Source organism: Dendrobates tinctorius, unplaced genomic scaffold (assembly GCF_039654945.1).
Source record: "Dendrobates tinctorius isolate UK_male_01 unplaced genomic scaffold, ASM3965494v1 ptg000059l, whole genome shotgun sequence".
In the NCBI taxonomy this organism is placed as follows: Eukaryota; Metazoa; Chordata; class Amphibia; order Anura; family Dendrobatidae; genus Dendrobates; species Dendrobates tinctorius.
This window is the reverse complement of record NW_027361727.1, coordinates 21,392,751-21,409,355: the sequence shown is the minus strand read 5'-3', so window position 1 is coordinate 21,409,355 and position 16,605 is coordinate 21,392,751. Positions and strand designations below refer to the sequence as shown.

Sequence of the window (16,605 nt, the reverse complement as noted above, 5' to 3'; positions counted from 1 at the left end):
GCAAATTGCCTCTTCAGTGAGAACTCTATAGCGCCACCTGTTGGTAGTAGCGGGGTTTTGTCAGCATTGATGTCCAATTTGCCTTTTTTTTCACTGGTGAGACTCCAAACTGAATGCTGACAGCATCGGTAAGAAGAAAGAAAGTGAATCTGAAAAGATACCATCATGAGAATTCATGGGTACCCGCATTATGGCCAGCGGCTGCTGATCAGGGTTCTTTCCTCCTGCAATTTGCTCTATTTTTATGATCAAAATGAACAGGACACTGACGAGGAATTCCTTCCTGGCCAAGAAGTCTGCCATCGTTACCCAGGACATGAGCTTCTACAGGTCAGTTTGTGTAAAGAGCAGATCATCCACAAAGACTTGGGTATGAAGAGACCATCCTACATATTAGGTGGCACAGACTCCAGCTCCACTATTACAAAGTTGATATATTCCTGCTGATCTAAAAGGTGCACAAGATGCATACAAGAGGTTGCTAAAAAAAGACCTGGGGACGCCTAAAGAAGTACCAACTTCCATGGTCAGTCAACCTCGGACATTCCCACCCACCAAAAGAACTGCGGCAGAAAACACTTCTGTTTCTGAAAAAGTTGATTCCTTAACCAATCTGCAGAGCACAAGGAGGGGAGTCATGCTGGACAATGTCCTCATCAACATGGCCCAGCGGTCCCTCTACAGGTAATTTAAGGATTTTGACGGTTTGCAGTCAACCGTCGCTCTTCTAGTGCCAAAGTACTACATGATAAAGAAGTCTGTACAAATCGATTATGATCACATCATCTCCCAAACCTTGGGTGAGAAGAGGTCGACCTACGTACTAGGTGGCATGGACTCCATATCCACCACTCCACTACAGAATGTGGAGATATTCCTGCTGATCTGAAAGGTGCACAAGATGCATACAAGGGGCTGCAACAAAAAAGCCTTCTCTAAATAGAAAAGCACCAACCTCGGAGGACAGTCAGCCAGGGACATTTCCACCGGCCAAAAAAACTGCGGCACAAAACACTTTTGTTCTCGAGAAAGACAATTTCCAGAAAAAATAGAATTAAAGGCATTTAACATCAAAGGGATTAGATGATTAGAAAATTATTTATAAAATTTGGGTGTGAGACCGTCTGGACCTGGGCTTTTATTTCCAGACAGGTCTTGGATTGTGGCCCAAAGTTCTTTGGGGGAATGAGAAGGCGTTCAAGTTCATTGTTTCTACATTTAGTTTTTTGTTTTTTTTTAGACGGGAGGGCATGTAGAGGGCGTATCTGTCACTGTGAATGAGTGAAATGTATCTGCAGTCTCAGGGGTGGTGTGGAGCAATTTGTTGAGTGAGTTTTTAATGCAGTGGATACGAGTCTGAGCTCTTTTTACAGTTCAGGGCTCTCTCGAACATCCTTCTAGGATTGTTTCCGGTAACTCATAAAACTTGCTACAACCTAGGTGTAGTTTATGAGCGTCACCTAGCAAATGTTAAGCTTTTAATAAACTTCCAAAGCGTGTTAGTGGATCAGTTCAGCTTGTGATTTGTTTCAGAGCTGCATTAATGGCTTGAGCTTATTTTTTACTTCTTGAATAATGTTTGATGAACACTCCTAAGCACACATAAGGGCTGCCCAATTGATCATAGGGGCTGTATCATCTGAAATGCGATCTGTAATTAAATTAATAGGATCTTGGATATCAGGAACACATAATGTGTCTAGCAGCAGAGATTCATTTAGCCGCCAGGACCCGACCGTTTTGGTGAGTAGATAGCTTGAGAAAGCAGAATACTGGTGCAAGATGGGACCAGTCAATGTTTCCAAAACTGGAATGAGAGAGTCAAAGTAAGGCACTGCCTTGTTCTCACAGTGAAGGAAGAGAAAAGAACCGTAAAGAGAAGATGCATAGGAGATGGGGAGTAATAGACCAAAACAGGAAGACAGACTTTGTTAGAAAAGCTATAGGGTTACAATCTTATTTAGGAAGTGTGCGTGTCCACGAGAGGTACAACAAAGGCATCCAACCGATTTGGCGGAAGGAAAAAGTAGACATGTTAGAGATCAGCTCCTGTGAAATTAAGATATAACAACATCGGCATCCTAATACTGAAATAAAGCTTCTTGGATGACGGCTATAGTGAGAAGTAACAAAGGGTAACATCCTACCCCCAACCTCCTTCGAGGTCGTCATGCGATAGATGAAAACTAGAATAGATGTAGATTCCATGAATATCAGCTACAAGCTGGTTTTCACAGAAGTACTGTATACTGTAGTGACAGACACAGGGATCTTCAGAAGAACCCTGGCCATCATGGGAACCCATCACGATTATGTCAGAGGTAGCCATCATATGCTGGCAAAAATGTGGGATCGGCTTGCGAACCAGCATCGAAGTCAAGAAGCGGGCATATGATGTACCAGCACGAGATATGTCAATAAGGGGTTAAACAAAAAGGTGGTGAGTGTCATACCTAACAGTATATAATAATGCATAAATTCTTACATGGTGAGAAGTACATTTCCTATAACAGCAAAACTTAAAATAGTGTATTACATAAACACAATAGAACCCCACAAAAATCCCTCCCATCTTACCCCCCACCCTCACCCAACAACAAAAAAAAAAAAAAAAAACAAACTCTTCTCTCTGGATGCATTTGGTCTCTCACAGCCAGAGTTTTCCAGTTATATCCTCCTCAACGCTCTCAGCAATGTTAATCTAGAAGGAGCCAACCCGGGTGTGTCCAACCAAGGCGCCCATATATCCTCCCATTTCTTAATTGTTCTTCTCTTTTGGTACACATATTTTTCCATATCTATATTATTATTAACTGCATCAGTAACTTCCATGATTGCGGGTACAGAAGATCCCTTCCAGTGAGCCGCCACTCTCTTACGAGCTTGATATAATATTCGTGAGACTGCCAGCTGGTGTCCCTGCGAGAGCGGCAAATTCTCCACCCGACCCAGGAGAGCAATTTTGGGGTCTAGTACCATTTGACATTGATAGACCGTATTAAGTAAATCAGTCACATCCCCCCAAAACCTACGTAGCCGCGGACAGTGCCAGGTCATGTGTATCAGATCCGCATTGGGCGTTCCACACTTCCAACAATCAGCCTCTGTAGCATTGCCCATTTTCAACAGCCGTACAGGAGTTCGATAAACTCGAAGCAAAAAACAGGATTTTTAAGTTGCTTACCGTAAAATCTGTTTCTCGGAGCCTTCATTGGGGGACACAGAGACCATGGGTGTATGCTGCTGCCACTAGGAGGCTGACACTATGCACAAAAAAGGTTAGCTCCTCCTCCGCAGTGTACACCCCACCGACCGGCAGGGAATTCCTCAGTTAGTGAGAAAGCAGTAGGAGAAGCAACAGAATAGATTGAAAAACAGAACAGACAACTCAACTGTAAATAACCAACAAACATAAGGACAGGAGTTGTAGAACTTGGGAGGGTGCTGTGTCCCCCAATGAAGGCTCCGAGAAACAGATTTTACGGTAAGCAACTTAAAAATCCTGTTTTCTCGTTCGCCTTATTGGGGGACACAGAGACCATGGGACGTCCCAAAGCAGTCCCTGGGGTGGGAAACAAACTTCCATCAGGCCAGCGGACTCACCACCGCCGCCTGCAGAATCCTTCTACCTAGGCTGGCGTCCGCCGAAGCGTAGGTGTGGACTCTGCAGCATTTCACAAACGTGTGAACCGATGAGCAGGATGCAGCTTTGCAAAGCTGCAGCACAGAAGCTCTGTGGCGTACCGCCCAGGAGGCACCCACTGCCCGAGTAGAGTGGACCCTGATCCCGGAGGGGCTCCGCGACGCTTAACTCGGTAGGCTTCCAAAATTGCCGATTTGATCCAGCGAGCAACAGTGGCCTTTGACGCCGGGAGACCTTTCCGCGCCCCGTCTGGAATAATGAAAAGCGACTGTCTTTCGGAAGGGAGTCGTCCTAGACAGATAGACCCTTATCGCCCTAACCAGATCCAGCTTGTTGAAGGACCGCTCTCGGGAATGAGCGGGACTCGGACAGAAGGACGGCAGAACGATCTCCTCCTTGAGGTGAAACGAAGACACCACCTTCGGATGGAAAGAGGGCGGAGGCTGTAGAACCACCTTATCATGGTGAAGTACCAGGAAGGGAGATTGGCAAGAAAGAGCTGCCAATTCCGACACGCGCCGGACGGAAGTGATGGCCACCAGAAAGGCTACCTTCCAAGAAAGGAGAGAAAGGGAAATATCTCTGATAGGTTCAAAGGGAGGACCTTGCAGAACCCCTAGAACCAGATTAAGGTCTCATGGATCCACGGGCGCCCGGTACGGCGGAACCGTGTGAGCCACGCCCTGAAGAAAGGTCTTGACCTGAGGACAGGAAGCCAACATCTTTTGAAACAAAATGGACAGTGCCGAAACCTGACCTTTCAAGGAACTGAGGGCAAGCCCCGCATCCAGTCCTGCCTGAAGAAACGCTAGGATTGAAGGGAGCGAAAAAGACATGGGCGCGAAGCCATAGGACTCACACCAAGTGAAATAGGCCTTCCAAGTACGGTAGTAGATCTTGGAAGAAGATGGCTTTCTGGCTCGGATCATGGCCTGAATTACTTGGTTGGAAAATCCTGCTTGTTTCAAAACCTCGGTCTCAACAGCAACGCCGTTAAAATGAGCGGCCGAGAATTGGGGTGGCAAATCGGACCTTGAGACAGCAGATCTGTTCTGTCTGGAAGCTTCCAGGGGGCGTCCGCGAGAAGGTTGACAATGTCCGCGAACCAAGACCTTCTGGGCCAATTCGGGGCAAGGAGAATGACTGGAATTCCTTCTGCCTTGATCTTCTTCAACAGCTTGGGCAGAAGAGGCAGGGGAGGGAACAGGTAGGGGAGTTTGAACTGCGACCAAGGAACGGCCAGAGTGTCGGCGCCCACTGCCAGAGTGTCTCGAGACCTGGAAACAAACTGTGGGACTTTCCTGTTGAGGCGAGACGCCAGGAGGTCTACGTCCGGGGTGCCCCACCGACGGAAGAGCAGAAGAAACACCTCCGGATGTAGGGACCACTCCCCCGCCGCGAGGCCCTCCCGGCTGAGAAAATCGGCGGCCCAGTTGTCTACGCCGGGAATGTGTACCGCGGAGATTGTCGGAATGGAGATCTCCGCCCAAAGAAGAATCTTGGACACCTCCGCCAGAGCTGAGACACTCTGTGTCCCCCCTTGGCGGTTGACATACGCCACCGCTGTGGCATTGTCTGTCTGAATCCGGACAGGCAGTCACTTGAGGAGTTTCTCCCAGTGAACGAGAGCCAGATGGATCGCTCGAATCTCTAGGACGTTGATCGGCAGAGCTGAATCCCGATCCGACCATCGGCCCTGAACCGTGTGGTTGCGGAACACTGCCCCCCAGCCGAGGAGACTGGCATCTGCTGTTACTATCTGCCAGTGAATGGGAAGAAAGGAACGACCCGATAGAATGAGAGGCGACGTCAACCACCAGTAGAGGGACCGCTTGATCCGGTATGAAAGATGAACCGGGCAATCCAGGGACAGAGGCGATCTGTTCCACCTCGACAGAATGGCCTGCAGGAGAGGTCTGGCGTGAAATTGGACAAAGGGAACTGCCTCTATCGCCGCCACCATCTTTCCCAGGACCCTCATGGCTTTACGGAGGGACGGGAGTCGTGTGATCTGCAGCGATCGTACTTCCTGCTGCAGGGAGAGAATCTTCTCTTGTGGGAGAAAGACCCTTGACCGACGAGTGTCGAACCGTAGGCCGCCTAGAAAGACCAGAGGTTGGGTAGGAATCAGAGAGGACTTTTTCCTGTTGATGATCCACCCGAAATTGGAAAGAGTGTCCAGGACGATTGACAAACTTTGGTGAGCCTGTTGAAATGAGGGAGCTTTGATCAGAATATCGTCGAGGTATGGGAAAAGAACGAGACCTCTGACCTTCAATGAAGCCAACAATGCAGCCATGATCTTAGTGAAGACTCTGGGAGCGGTGGCAAGACCGAAGGGCAGTGCGACGAACTGGTAGTGGTGCTGCCGAATCGCGAGACGCAGTAACTTCTGATGTCCGGAGAAAATTGGAACATGTAAATAGGCATCTTGGATGTCTATTGAGCACATGAATTCCTGCTCCTCCATGGAAGCGATGACCGAGCGAAGCGACTCCATGCGGAAGTGGCGAAGGCGGACCCTCTTGTTGAGCGGCTTGAGAACCAAGATGGGTCGAGCTGCGCCGTTTTTTTTTTTTTTTTGGCACTACAAACAGGTTCGAATAGAACCTTGTGAAGCGCTCCGATTCGGGAAAGGGCACAATCACCCCGGAACTGAGGAGAGAGGCGATAGCCGTAGAGAACCCCGAGATCAAGGCTGGATCTTTTGGAGGCTGGGATTCGAAGAAACGATCCCGTGGAAGAGACAAACTCTATCTTGTATCCTGAGGATACGACCTCCCTGACCCAAGCTTCCTCTACGGAGGCCAGCTAAACGTCCCTGAAGGAAGCCGATCTCCCAATTGGAAGGACCCCTCGAGTGCCCGACGATAGTCATGCTGAAGTAGACCGTCCAGATCTAGATCTGGACGGTCTGCCCTGGGAAGAGTGGGATCACCAGGAAGGAGTGGGTCTGAAGGAAACTTTCTATCCTGGCGAGCCTGCGGTCTCTGTTGGCTGGAGTTGTCTGCCGTATTGAAACGGCGGAAAGCCCGAAAGGGTTGAAACTGACGCCTTAGTGGAGGACTGCGAGGCTTGGACTGAGGGAGGAGTGAACTCGTGCCTCCGGAGGCGTCCTTAATAATCTGGTCCGATTGGGACCCAAAGAGGCGCACCCCCTGAAAAGGCAGGTTAGTGAGGAACTTTTTAGAAGACAAGTCCGCTTGCCAGGCCTTTAGCCAAATTGTACGTCGAATTGCAACTACGTTGCTTGACGCCTGAACTGTGCAGGATGCGGCATCCAAGGAAGCGGAAAGAAGATAGACCCCCGCATGGAAGATCTGATTGGCGAGATCGGCCAAACGCTCCGGTTGCGCTTTATCCAAGATGCCCTGACGAAGGTAGTCTGCCCACGTGGCTATGGCCTTTGCTGCCCAGGAAGAAGCCAAGCTTGGACATACCGCCGCTGAAGCCGCTTCGAAGGCAGACTTCGCCAGGGATTCTATAATCCTGTCATTAGAATCCTTTAGGGACGCCACACCTGAAAGCGGGAGAACCGTATTATTGGAAAGCCTGGACACGGGCGGATCCTCCGAGGGAGAAGCAGACCAGTTGTCCGTGAGCTCCTTAGCGAATGGATAGAGTACGCCGAGACGCTTTCCTCTTTGAAAGCGTCTGGTCGGATCCTCTCTTTCCCTGGTAAAAATCTTTCCAAACTCGGAATGGAAAGGAAATACCCTGGAGGGAGTTTCTGCCCGTCTGAACGAAACCTCCTGATCTGAGGATTTCGCAGGGGAGTCAGCAATATCGAAGGTATGATGGATCGCTGCAATGAGGTTCTGCACTGTGAACTTCATGTTTGCATCCTGGTCTGAATCCAGCTCTAAAATCCCCTCAGATGACCTGTCCGAGAGCGCTTCACCTGACTCGGGAGAGGAGGCCCGAGTGGGAGGCTGCTGAGAAGGGCTATGCGGTGAGATGGGGCGAGGAGAGGATTCCGGCTGGGTCTTTTGCGACTAACGCTGGCTGACTCAGATGGAATAACTTGGGACCTGCTTGGCCCTGCCGAAGAGTCCAGGGGCAACGTATCCAGAACGGTCACCAGGGACTGAGACACCTTGGTGAGGTCTGCCACTGATTGAGATAGAGAGGAGGCCCAGCCAGGCGTGGGGGGGTTCACCCTCACCTGGGGCAGTAGATGGCCCCTGGACGGCGTCAGGCTGAAGTTAGACATAGTGAAAAGCTGAGGTAGTGCCGGAAGGTTGGGAGACAGAGGGCGGAGAAGGGTCAGTCTGCAGTGCAGAGCTACTCTCGGTCCGGTGTCCCCAGAAGCGATGCTCTGCGACCTGTCAGTGGATGCGGGTCAGAGCGAAATCCGGCCGACAGACCACCTGAGCGAAAAACCAGCTGGCAGATGGTGATATCCGGTGACGAGCTGGTGTCCGGCTGACAGGCTGGGAAAATGGCGCCTGCCTGAGAAAGAGCGCGCGTCCAGGAGAGGAGGGAGGGCGGAGCACACCACAGGGTTAAAACTCTCTGCCCTCTGGCCAATAGCAGGCTGGGCAGGTGAAGGACAGGCGGTGGGAGGGCCTGGGAAGAGCGGGAGAGAAGCCCGCTTAGAAGAAAGGGGCGGGGGGCGTGGCCGCGACGCTGCGGTAGGCCCGAACTAAAGCCGGGGCCTAAATTAGTTGCGGCAGCCGCCTGTCAGCAGGGGGTCGGCGCGGAGGTCGGAAAAAGGACGCCGCCGCCGCCGGAAGCCGCGTCCAAGGGAAGGAGAGGAAGAGGCCCTGTACTCCCTGTCCCCAGAAAGGGGGGAGGGAAGGGGGGAACGCGCGGGCCAGCAATATGGAGCATGGTGTGCCTATGGGCGTAGGGCGACTGCGAGCGACCGCAGCGCCCGCTCCCTGTGCCATTGAAGAGGCGGACTCCCTGTCCATCGGGAATGGGCAGCCAGGTAAATAAAAATAAAAAATCCATACTCACCCATCCCCGATCCGTTACCTGGGACTGAAGAACTCCTGCGTCTCATCCAACCGACAGGCTCTGGTAGGCGAGTGGGAGGGAGACTGGCGACAAGGACCCCTGGAGTCGCTGGCACGTCTTGGTGTCGGCGTCCGTCTGGCTTGTCCTGCCGCGGAGAACTGCAAGGATACGGGGTGGCAGTACACGCCGTACTCGCAGACTCCATGTGGGAGTACAGATGTGACTTTTCACTCTGTATCCCTCCGTAGAACCTGTAAAGGAACGACGCACGACGAGGTAGATATGGGTCTAATGAAAGACCCGTGTCCACCTCCTACTGACACTAAGCTAAACTGAGGAATTCCCTGCCGGTCGGTGGGGTGTACACTGCGGAGGAGGAGCTAACCTTTTTTGTGCATAGTGTCAGCCTCCTAGTGGCAGCAGCATACACCCATGGTCTCTGTGTCCCCCAATAAGGCGAACGAGAAAAAGATGTGACACTCTCTGCGCCTCGCTAACCGAGACTTTCGTGACTTCTTGCAATGCATCCTCCCATTCATCATCTGTTAAATCACCTACATCAACTTGCCACTTATTCTTCAATGCTTCCAAACTTGCCACTTTCTTTTCCAACATTGTTGCATATATCATGGATATAATACCTCTTCATCCTCCTCCCCCCACTACTCTATCCAACAGCGGAGTTTTGGCTGGGTTACCTAGTGGAGCGAGTCGCTGTTGTGTTTCACAAGCATGTCTTAGCTGGAGATATTGAAAAAAATCTTTTATTAGGGATAGAAAACGACTGTTTAAGATCCTCAAAAGATCGAAACTCCCCTTCCGAATAAAGCTGTGATATTAGTTTAATCCCTCTCCTCTCCCATAGCTCAAAACCCTCCAATTTATTTAGCTCTGTACATGTCAAGTTTCTCCAAATCAGGGAATGCGCCGTGACTCCCTGTATACCCAATATTTCTTTGGCCATGTTCCATACCTTGTCCATGCACTTCATTGTCGGACTATTGATAGCTCGACCCTGACGGAACCGCCCCGAGTCTAGCGCCCGTACCCCTAAGTCCTTTCCCACTACACATGTAAGCATACACCCCAAGGAACTTCGCTTGAAGGAATCCTCCTCCCCCCATCCTCTAAAATGCTGCAAGATAATACAGAAACGGGTCAGGAACCTCTAATCCCCCCAGTTCTTTAGATCTACGCAAAATCTCCAACCGAATTCTAGGACCACTCCACTTCCAGATAAGCTCTCTAAATATTCTATTTATCTGATAAAAGACTTGACCAGGAATCCAAATGGGCGCATTGTGGAGGGCATACAAAGCTTGTGGCATGAGAACCATTTTTACTAGGTTTGCCCGTCCCACCATACTCAGTGGTAGCCTGCACCAGTCCTTTACTTTTTGCTGAAATTTAGCAAGTAGCAGGGTAATGTTTAAATGCTCAAAATCTTGTATATTATGCCCAATATGGATTCCCAAGTATTTAAACTCTTTGACTACATTTAAGCGTCCGGCCGATCCCAAGGAGTTCTCGGGGGCCTCTCCCACCGGCATAATTGAAGATTTCTCCCAGTTAATACGTAGACCAGAGATCACTGCGAAGGATCCAAAGACTTCTATTGCCACCCTCAAAGAAGACGGCCAATCTCCCAAAAACAAAAGCATGTCATCAGCATACGCTATTTTTTTTTTCTTGCAAAGCCTCATATTCAAACCCTTTAATTTCAGGTGTCGCCCGAACTACTACTGCCAAGGGCTCAATTGCCAGAGCAAACAGTAGGGGAGACGGGGGCACCCCTGTCCGGTCCCTCTGTGTAAATTAATTGTATTTGAGATCTCCCCATTTACTCTAATTTTGGCCTCTGGACTCGAATACAGCAGCTGTATCCAGGCAATAAAATTTTTACGGAAACCCATCTTGGCTAACATAGCCCACAGATATGGCCATTCAACGCTGTCAAGTGCTTTGGCAGCGTCCAAAGATGCAACTGCTCTAGGTTCCTTTCCCTTTGATGGGATCTGTAAATTTAGATACAACCGCCGGATATAAAGTGCAGTTGATTTCTCTGGCATAGAACCAGTTTGATCTGGATGAATAATACTAGATATTACTCTAGACAGAATCTTTGCCAAAATCTTGACATCAACATTTAAAAGGGAGATAGGTCCGTATGACTCTGGAAGACAAGGATCCTTATCAGCCTTGGGGATCACCACTATGATTGCTTCATTCAAGGACCGAGGCAAGTGCCCATCTTCCCTAGCCGCCTCAAACACCTTCAGCAGCTGTGAAAGCATTATATTTGAGTACTGTTTATATATCTCCACAGGCAGCCCATCAGACCCTGGTGTGGGCCTTTTTATTTAGTGCTAATTCGTTTGATCTTCACTAAGGGGGGCGGCGTGGCTCATAGGATCCTCGGGGACGTGTCTCTAGGCTGCTCTGCATTATTATACTGAGGGCATTATAAGATTATAAAAATTAGTAAATAAAAAAGGCCCATATCTCTGGAACCGTACAGCGGATAAAAAAAGAATAAAATCAAAATATGGATTTCTGGAGTAAGCTAAAAGCAAAAAAAAACTTTCACTTTTGACTTGGTGAGTGAGAAACCCCCTTTAATAAATATGACGCAGAACTGAAACGCAAAGTCGATTTACACACTAACTGACTTTATTTACATAGGACCCCTTTCGCTCTTCTGCCGACGGCCTTCAAAATAGACGCATCGCGACCAGACAAAGCACCGTCACGAGGATATGCTTTTCAGTGGATTCTTAATACTGAAGCAGATAAAAGTAATGTCACAGAAGAAAAAAAAACAAAAACAAAGGGTTACGGTGTATGAGAAGATTGTATCTGACACTCAAATGTAAAGAAACATAACTGTAGGACACAAGGAAGGTAGGAAACATCTGACAGTCAAGCTTCCTCACGCATGAATGATGTATGTAGAAGTCACAGATGGGGGGGAAAAAAAAAAAAAGTACCACATTCTGCAAAGCAGACAGAATTTTTTTCTTTGCCCATTAGGATTATTCCCTTTCAGTAAACTGACTTTAACCCCTTAATGACAGGTCTGTTTTGAGCCTTATTGAGCAAGATTTTTATTTTTACATCATCAAAAAACAGGTGAAAGTGGACAACCTCTTTAAAGAGTCCCACATCCTACAGCGTGCGTTATCCCAAGCTCAGATCTCTTTTATTTTCTCCAGCCGGTTTGCATTCGGTGCTACTGTAGACAGTAATGCACTCATCTATGATGTTCATAGCACTGGAATACATGGGAGGAGGAAAAAAAAAAAAAAGTAAAAATGTAATTGACTTGAATCCTCAAGTATCCAGAAGAAAATTTTCTACAAATTAAATCAATAATTCAATTGTCTTTCTTATCTTCCATACACTTACATCTACAGGGTGGGCCATGTATATGGATAAACCTGGGTGGGCCATGTATATGGATAAACCTAAATAAAATGGGAATGGTTGGTGATATCAACTTCCTGTTTGTGGAACATTAGTATATGGGAGGGGGAAAACTTTTCAAGATGGGTGGTGACCATGACGGCCATTTTGGATCCAACTTTATAAATGGCCCACCAAGGTGTATCCATATAAATGGCCCACCCTGTATTTTCGCTGCTTTTATTAATCTTCCTTTCCAGTCTGGTATATACTTTCCCAAAATTGGGTGACCCGTGATGAATTATCACCAAACCTTTATAAAGAAATGGAGCGATCCATTAACCTTTGGCATTTTAACCCATGATACTATTGTGCCGTCTTTATAAGCAGCAGATTGACGCTGAGTGACGTAATTATGTCTGTGATCGATATGTATGTCGTGCGCTTCTCGGAGTAAATCTTCCCTCCAATCGAGCTTTAAGGTGACTTATTCAGATACAAAGAAAAGTAAAGAACATATAAATCACATTATTATTCTATCATGGCTCCGTAACTATTTCCTGCACTGAAAAAAACCCAAAACCAGACTGAATACAGGAGAATATAGCACGAGCCGGGGTCATAGCGAAAGTTACAGAAAAATGTGTAAAATACACAGTACATTAAGTGCTACTGATTCTTTTTGGTTACAATTCCAGTTATTTGGTCCCAATGATAAAAGAAGAGTCCCCAGAAACCGTGCAGGACCATTGTACTGCCCATCCGCTATGTTGGTGCTTTACGTCTTCCATAGTACGGCCGCCACATTTATATAGCCACATATGGGAGCAGCAACTGGAACCCAGCGACGCCTAACTGGTTTCCAATTGAGACCAATCCAATATACCCCATATAAGATGGAAGCATCAAAATAGACTTTGTGCTCAGGCCTCAGACAGTAGGAGATGACCACCGTGACCCCCATTTTCCTCATTGCTTTCCCACATATTTGCTGTATACTTGGAAAACCTCCGGGTGTTGTTGCGCAAAGTTTTCGGCAGTGTTTTGCTGCAGCCAGTCGGACGAACGCATCTGATCCTGGAGCTGAACGATGAGATTGCTCAGGTTGGAGCTGGAAGGTTCGTGGTGGCTGGACACATAGATGACCTCGTCCGTGCTGTCAGCTTTGCCGTCTTCCTCGACGGGGCTCTGCTTTTCCATCTGAAGCTCTTTCTCCCTCCTTTCTAGCACCTTGCGGATCCGCTGCATTCCTAAGAGGAGGAAATAATGAATGGTGGATAGTCAGATGGAAACGGTACACAGAAAATATAGGATGCCATAACCCAAACTTAGAACGGACCCTGCTATGGTTTTATTGTGGTCCAAACACAACTTAAGCAGCATAGCAAATCAGAAGAACTATACTACATTTATAATTGGAGATATTTGGTAATATTGTTATTACTACACCTACTAAAGATTAGGAAAGTATTTGGGAGATGGGACTACCCCTTTAGATGTGCAGGGAAACAAAGAGCCTGTAGAAGTCAAACGGTACAAAATTTGAAACTCAAATGCAAAAATTATTTTTTTTTTAACCCCCAAATACATGCGATTAATAAAAAAAAAAAGAAAAAAAAAAAAAAAAAAAACACTACGGATATGATTGACAACACATTTCTTATATTTAAAAACACTTTCCCTGATTTATTCGACATGAGGGTGTGGTATAGCAAAAAAGGTATGGCTTGCTTTTAAAAAAATAAATAAATAAAATTGGAGCAAAATACCGGCACAAAGTAAGCCAAGCATCCGCGAGCACTTACCCAGCTGCAGTCGGTGGGTCTTGTCTGAGAATATCACTCTGAACCAGCCGGGCTCCGAGCATTCAAAGGCTTTACCACAAGACAAAAGAACCTTGTTGTCCAGAAAGTCCCTCCAAAGGGAAACTTCTTCCTCAAAGGTCGGAGCCCTCAGATACTGCAGAAAACATCAGAAGTGACCACAAAATAGTTACTTACCTTGTTCATTCTCACGTTCCAACAACCACCTTTTAATTTTCTTTTTTGAGTTGAAATTCTAAAGAGCAACTTTTTGGGGTAGATCTAACTGATTCCTACTACTGCATTATTTTTCACAAAGTGCAGTAAACTCGTAGCTGAGCTGTGTTTGATCCTGCTGCTGACAAATCTATGACACAAGACAGCAAATTTCAATCTGTCGATGCATATGGCAGAGGATTATCTTCTACTATATGCATCATACAAAGAACAAAAGAGAAAAGCAATATATCTACATATGGGAACTCCACAAAATGTACAAAAAGTGGGAACTACCCCTTTGAGTGACATAGTTAAATAATGAAGTTGGTTTACAATGGCGCCTAGCCCTGCCATCAATATTTGCCTATTAGGCTTATCTAGAGGTGTAACACTGACATGCAATAATGCTTGGTATACCGTGTGTTCCAAAGCATTGTAATGATGCATATAGTAGCAATAATATATGGACGGAGGGCACAGCCAAATTAGTCAAAAGTGGGTTCACAAAGATATATTCAAAAATACATTATACAAAGAACAAAAGAGAAAAGCAATAACAGGATTTTTTGGGTTGCTTACCGTAAAATCTGTTTCTCGGAGCCTTCATTGGGGGACACAGAGACCATGGGTGTATGCTGCTGCCACTAGGAGGCTGACACTATGCACAAAAAAAGGTTAGCTCCTCCTCCGCAGTGTACACCCCACCGACCGGCAGGAAGTTCCTCAGTTAGTGAGAAAGCAGTAGGAGAAGTAACAGAATAGATTGAAAGTAGAACAAACAACTCAACTGTAACAAACCGACAAACGAACAGGAGTTGTAGAACATGGGAGGGTGCTGTGTCCCCCAATGAAGGCTCCGAGAAACAGATTTTACGGTAAGCAACCCAAAAAAATCCTGTTTTCTCGTTCGCCTTATTGGGGGACACAGAAACCATGGGACGTCCCAAAGCAGTCCCTGGGGTGGGAAACAAACTTCCATCAGGCCAGTGGACTCGCCACCGCAGCCTGCAGAATCCTTCTACATAGGCTGGCGTCCGCCGAAGCGTAGGTGTGGACCCTGTAGAATTTCACAAAGGTGTGAACCGATGACCACGTTGCAGCATTGCAAAGCTGCAGCGCGGAAGCTCTGTGGCGCACCGCCCAGGAGGCACCCACCGCCCGGGTAGAGTGCGCTCTGATCCCTGGAGGGGCCACTCGATGCTTGACCCGGTATGCCTCCAAAATTGCCGATCTGATCCAGCGCGCAATAGTGGCCTTTGAGGCTGGGTGATGAACAGAGAGTCTGACTTCCACAAGGAAGTCGTCCGGGCTAGATAGACTCTCAATGCCCTGACTAGGTCCAGCTTGTCCAAAGACCGCTCCCGAGGGTGAGCTGGGCTCGGGCAGAAGGACGGCAGAACAATGTCCTCATTGAGGTGAAACGAAGATACCACCTTCGGAAGAAAAGAGGGCGGAGGCCGCAGAACTACCTTGTCCTGATGAAGGACCAAAAAAGGAGAGCGGCAAGAAAGTACCGCTAATTCCGACACGCGCCGGATGGAGGTAATGGCCACCAGAAAGGCCACTTTCCAAGAAAGGAGGGAAAGGGAAACGTCCCTGAGAGGTTCAAAAGGAGGACCCTGCAGAACCTGAAGAACCAAATTAAGATCCCAAGGATCCACGGGAGCTCGGTACGGAGGAACCGTGTGAGCCACACCCTGGAGGAAGGTTTTGACCTGGGGCCGGGAGGCCAGCGTTTTCTGAAATAAAATGGACAGTGCCGAAACTTGACCCTTCAAGGAACTGAGAGCAAGCCCCGCATCCAGCCCTGCCTGAAGAAATGCTAGAATAGAAGGGAGCGAAAAAACCAAGGGCGCGATGTCATTGGCCTCACACCAGGAGAAATAGGCTTTCCAAGTACGGTAATAGATCTTCGAAGAAGAAGGCTTTCTGGCGCGGATCATGGTATGAATTACCCGATCAGAGATTCCTGCCCGTCTCAAAACCTCGGTCTCAACAGCCACGCCGTTAAATTGAGCGACCGAGAATTGGGGTGGCAAATCGGGCCTTGAGACAGCAGATCTGCCCGTCGGGAAGCTTCCAGGGGGCGTCCGCGAGAAGGTTGACAATGTCTGCGAATCAAGACCTTCTGGGCCAATTCGGGGCGATGAGGATGACTGGAATCCCCTCTGCTTTGATTTTCTTCAACAACTTGGGAAGAAGAGGCAGAGGAGGGAACAGGTAGGGGAGCACGAACTGTGACCAAGGGACGGCCAGAGCATCGGCGCCCACTGCCAGAGGGTCCCGAGACCTGGACACAAATTGTGGTACTTTCCTGTTGAGGCGAGATGCCATGAGGTCTACATCCGGGGTTCCCCACCGACGGCAGAGCAGATGAAACACCTCCGGATGTAGGGACCATTACCCTGCCGCGAGACTCTCGCGGCTGAGGAAATCGGCGGCCCAGTTGTCCACGCCGGGAATGTGAACCGCGGAAATCGTTAGAACAAAGGTCTCTGCCCATTGAAGAATTCTGGACACTTCCGCCAGGGCTGAGACACTCCGTGTCCCCCTTGGCGGTTGATATACGCCACCGCT

General features: G+C 48.2%; 1 protein-coding gene across 3 annotated transcripts in view; it reads right to left on the bottom strand.

Moving 5' to 3' along the window:
• Positions 1-11,684: 11,684 nt before the first annotated feature.
• The window catches only part of ACCS (1-aminocyclopropane-1-carboxylate synthase homolog (inactive)), a 32,293-nt gene continuing 27,372 nt past the window's right edge, over positions 11,685-16,605 (bottom strand). For all 3 annotated transcript variants that reach the window (XM_073578553.1, XM_073578555.1, XM_073578554.1), the window contains exons 14-15: positions 13,813-13,966; positions 11,685-13,257 (exon numbers count right to left, since the gene is read on the bottom strand). In XM_073578553.1, coding sequence (XP_073434654.1) covers positions 12,977-13,257; positions 13,813-13,966 — 435 coding nt within the window. In that variant the 3' untranslated portion in view covers positions 11,685-12,976. The remainder of the gene's footprint in view (positions 13,258-13,812; positions 13,967-16,605) is intronic.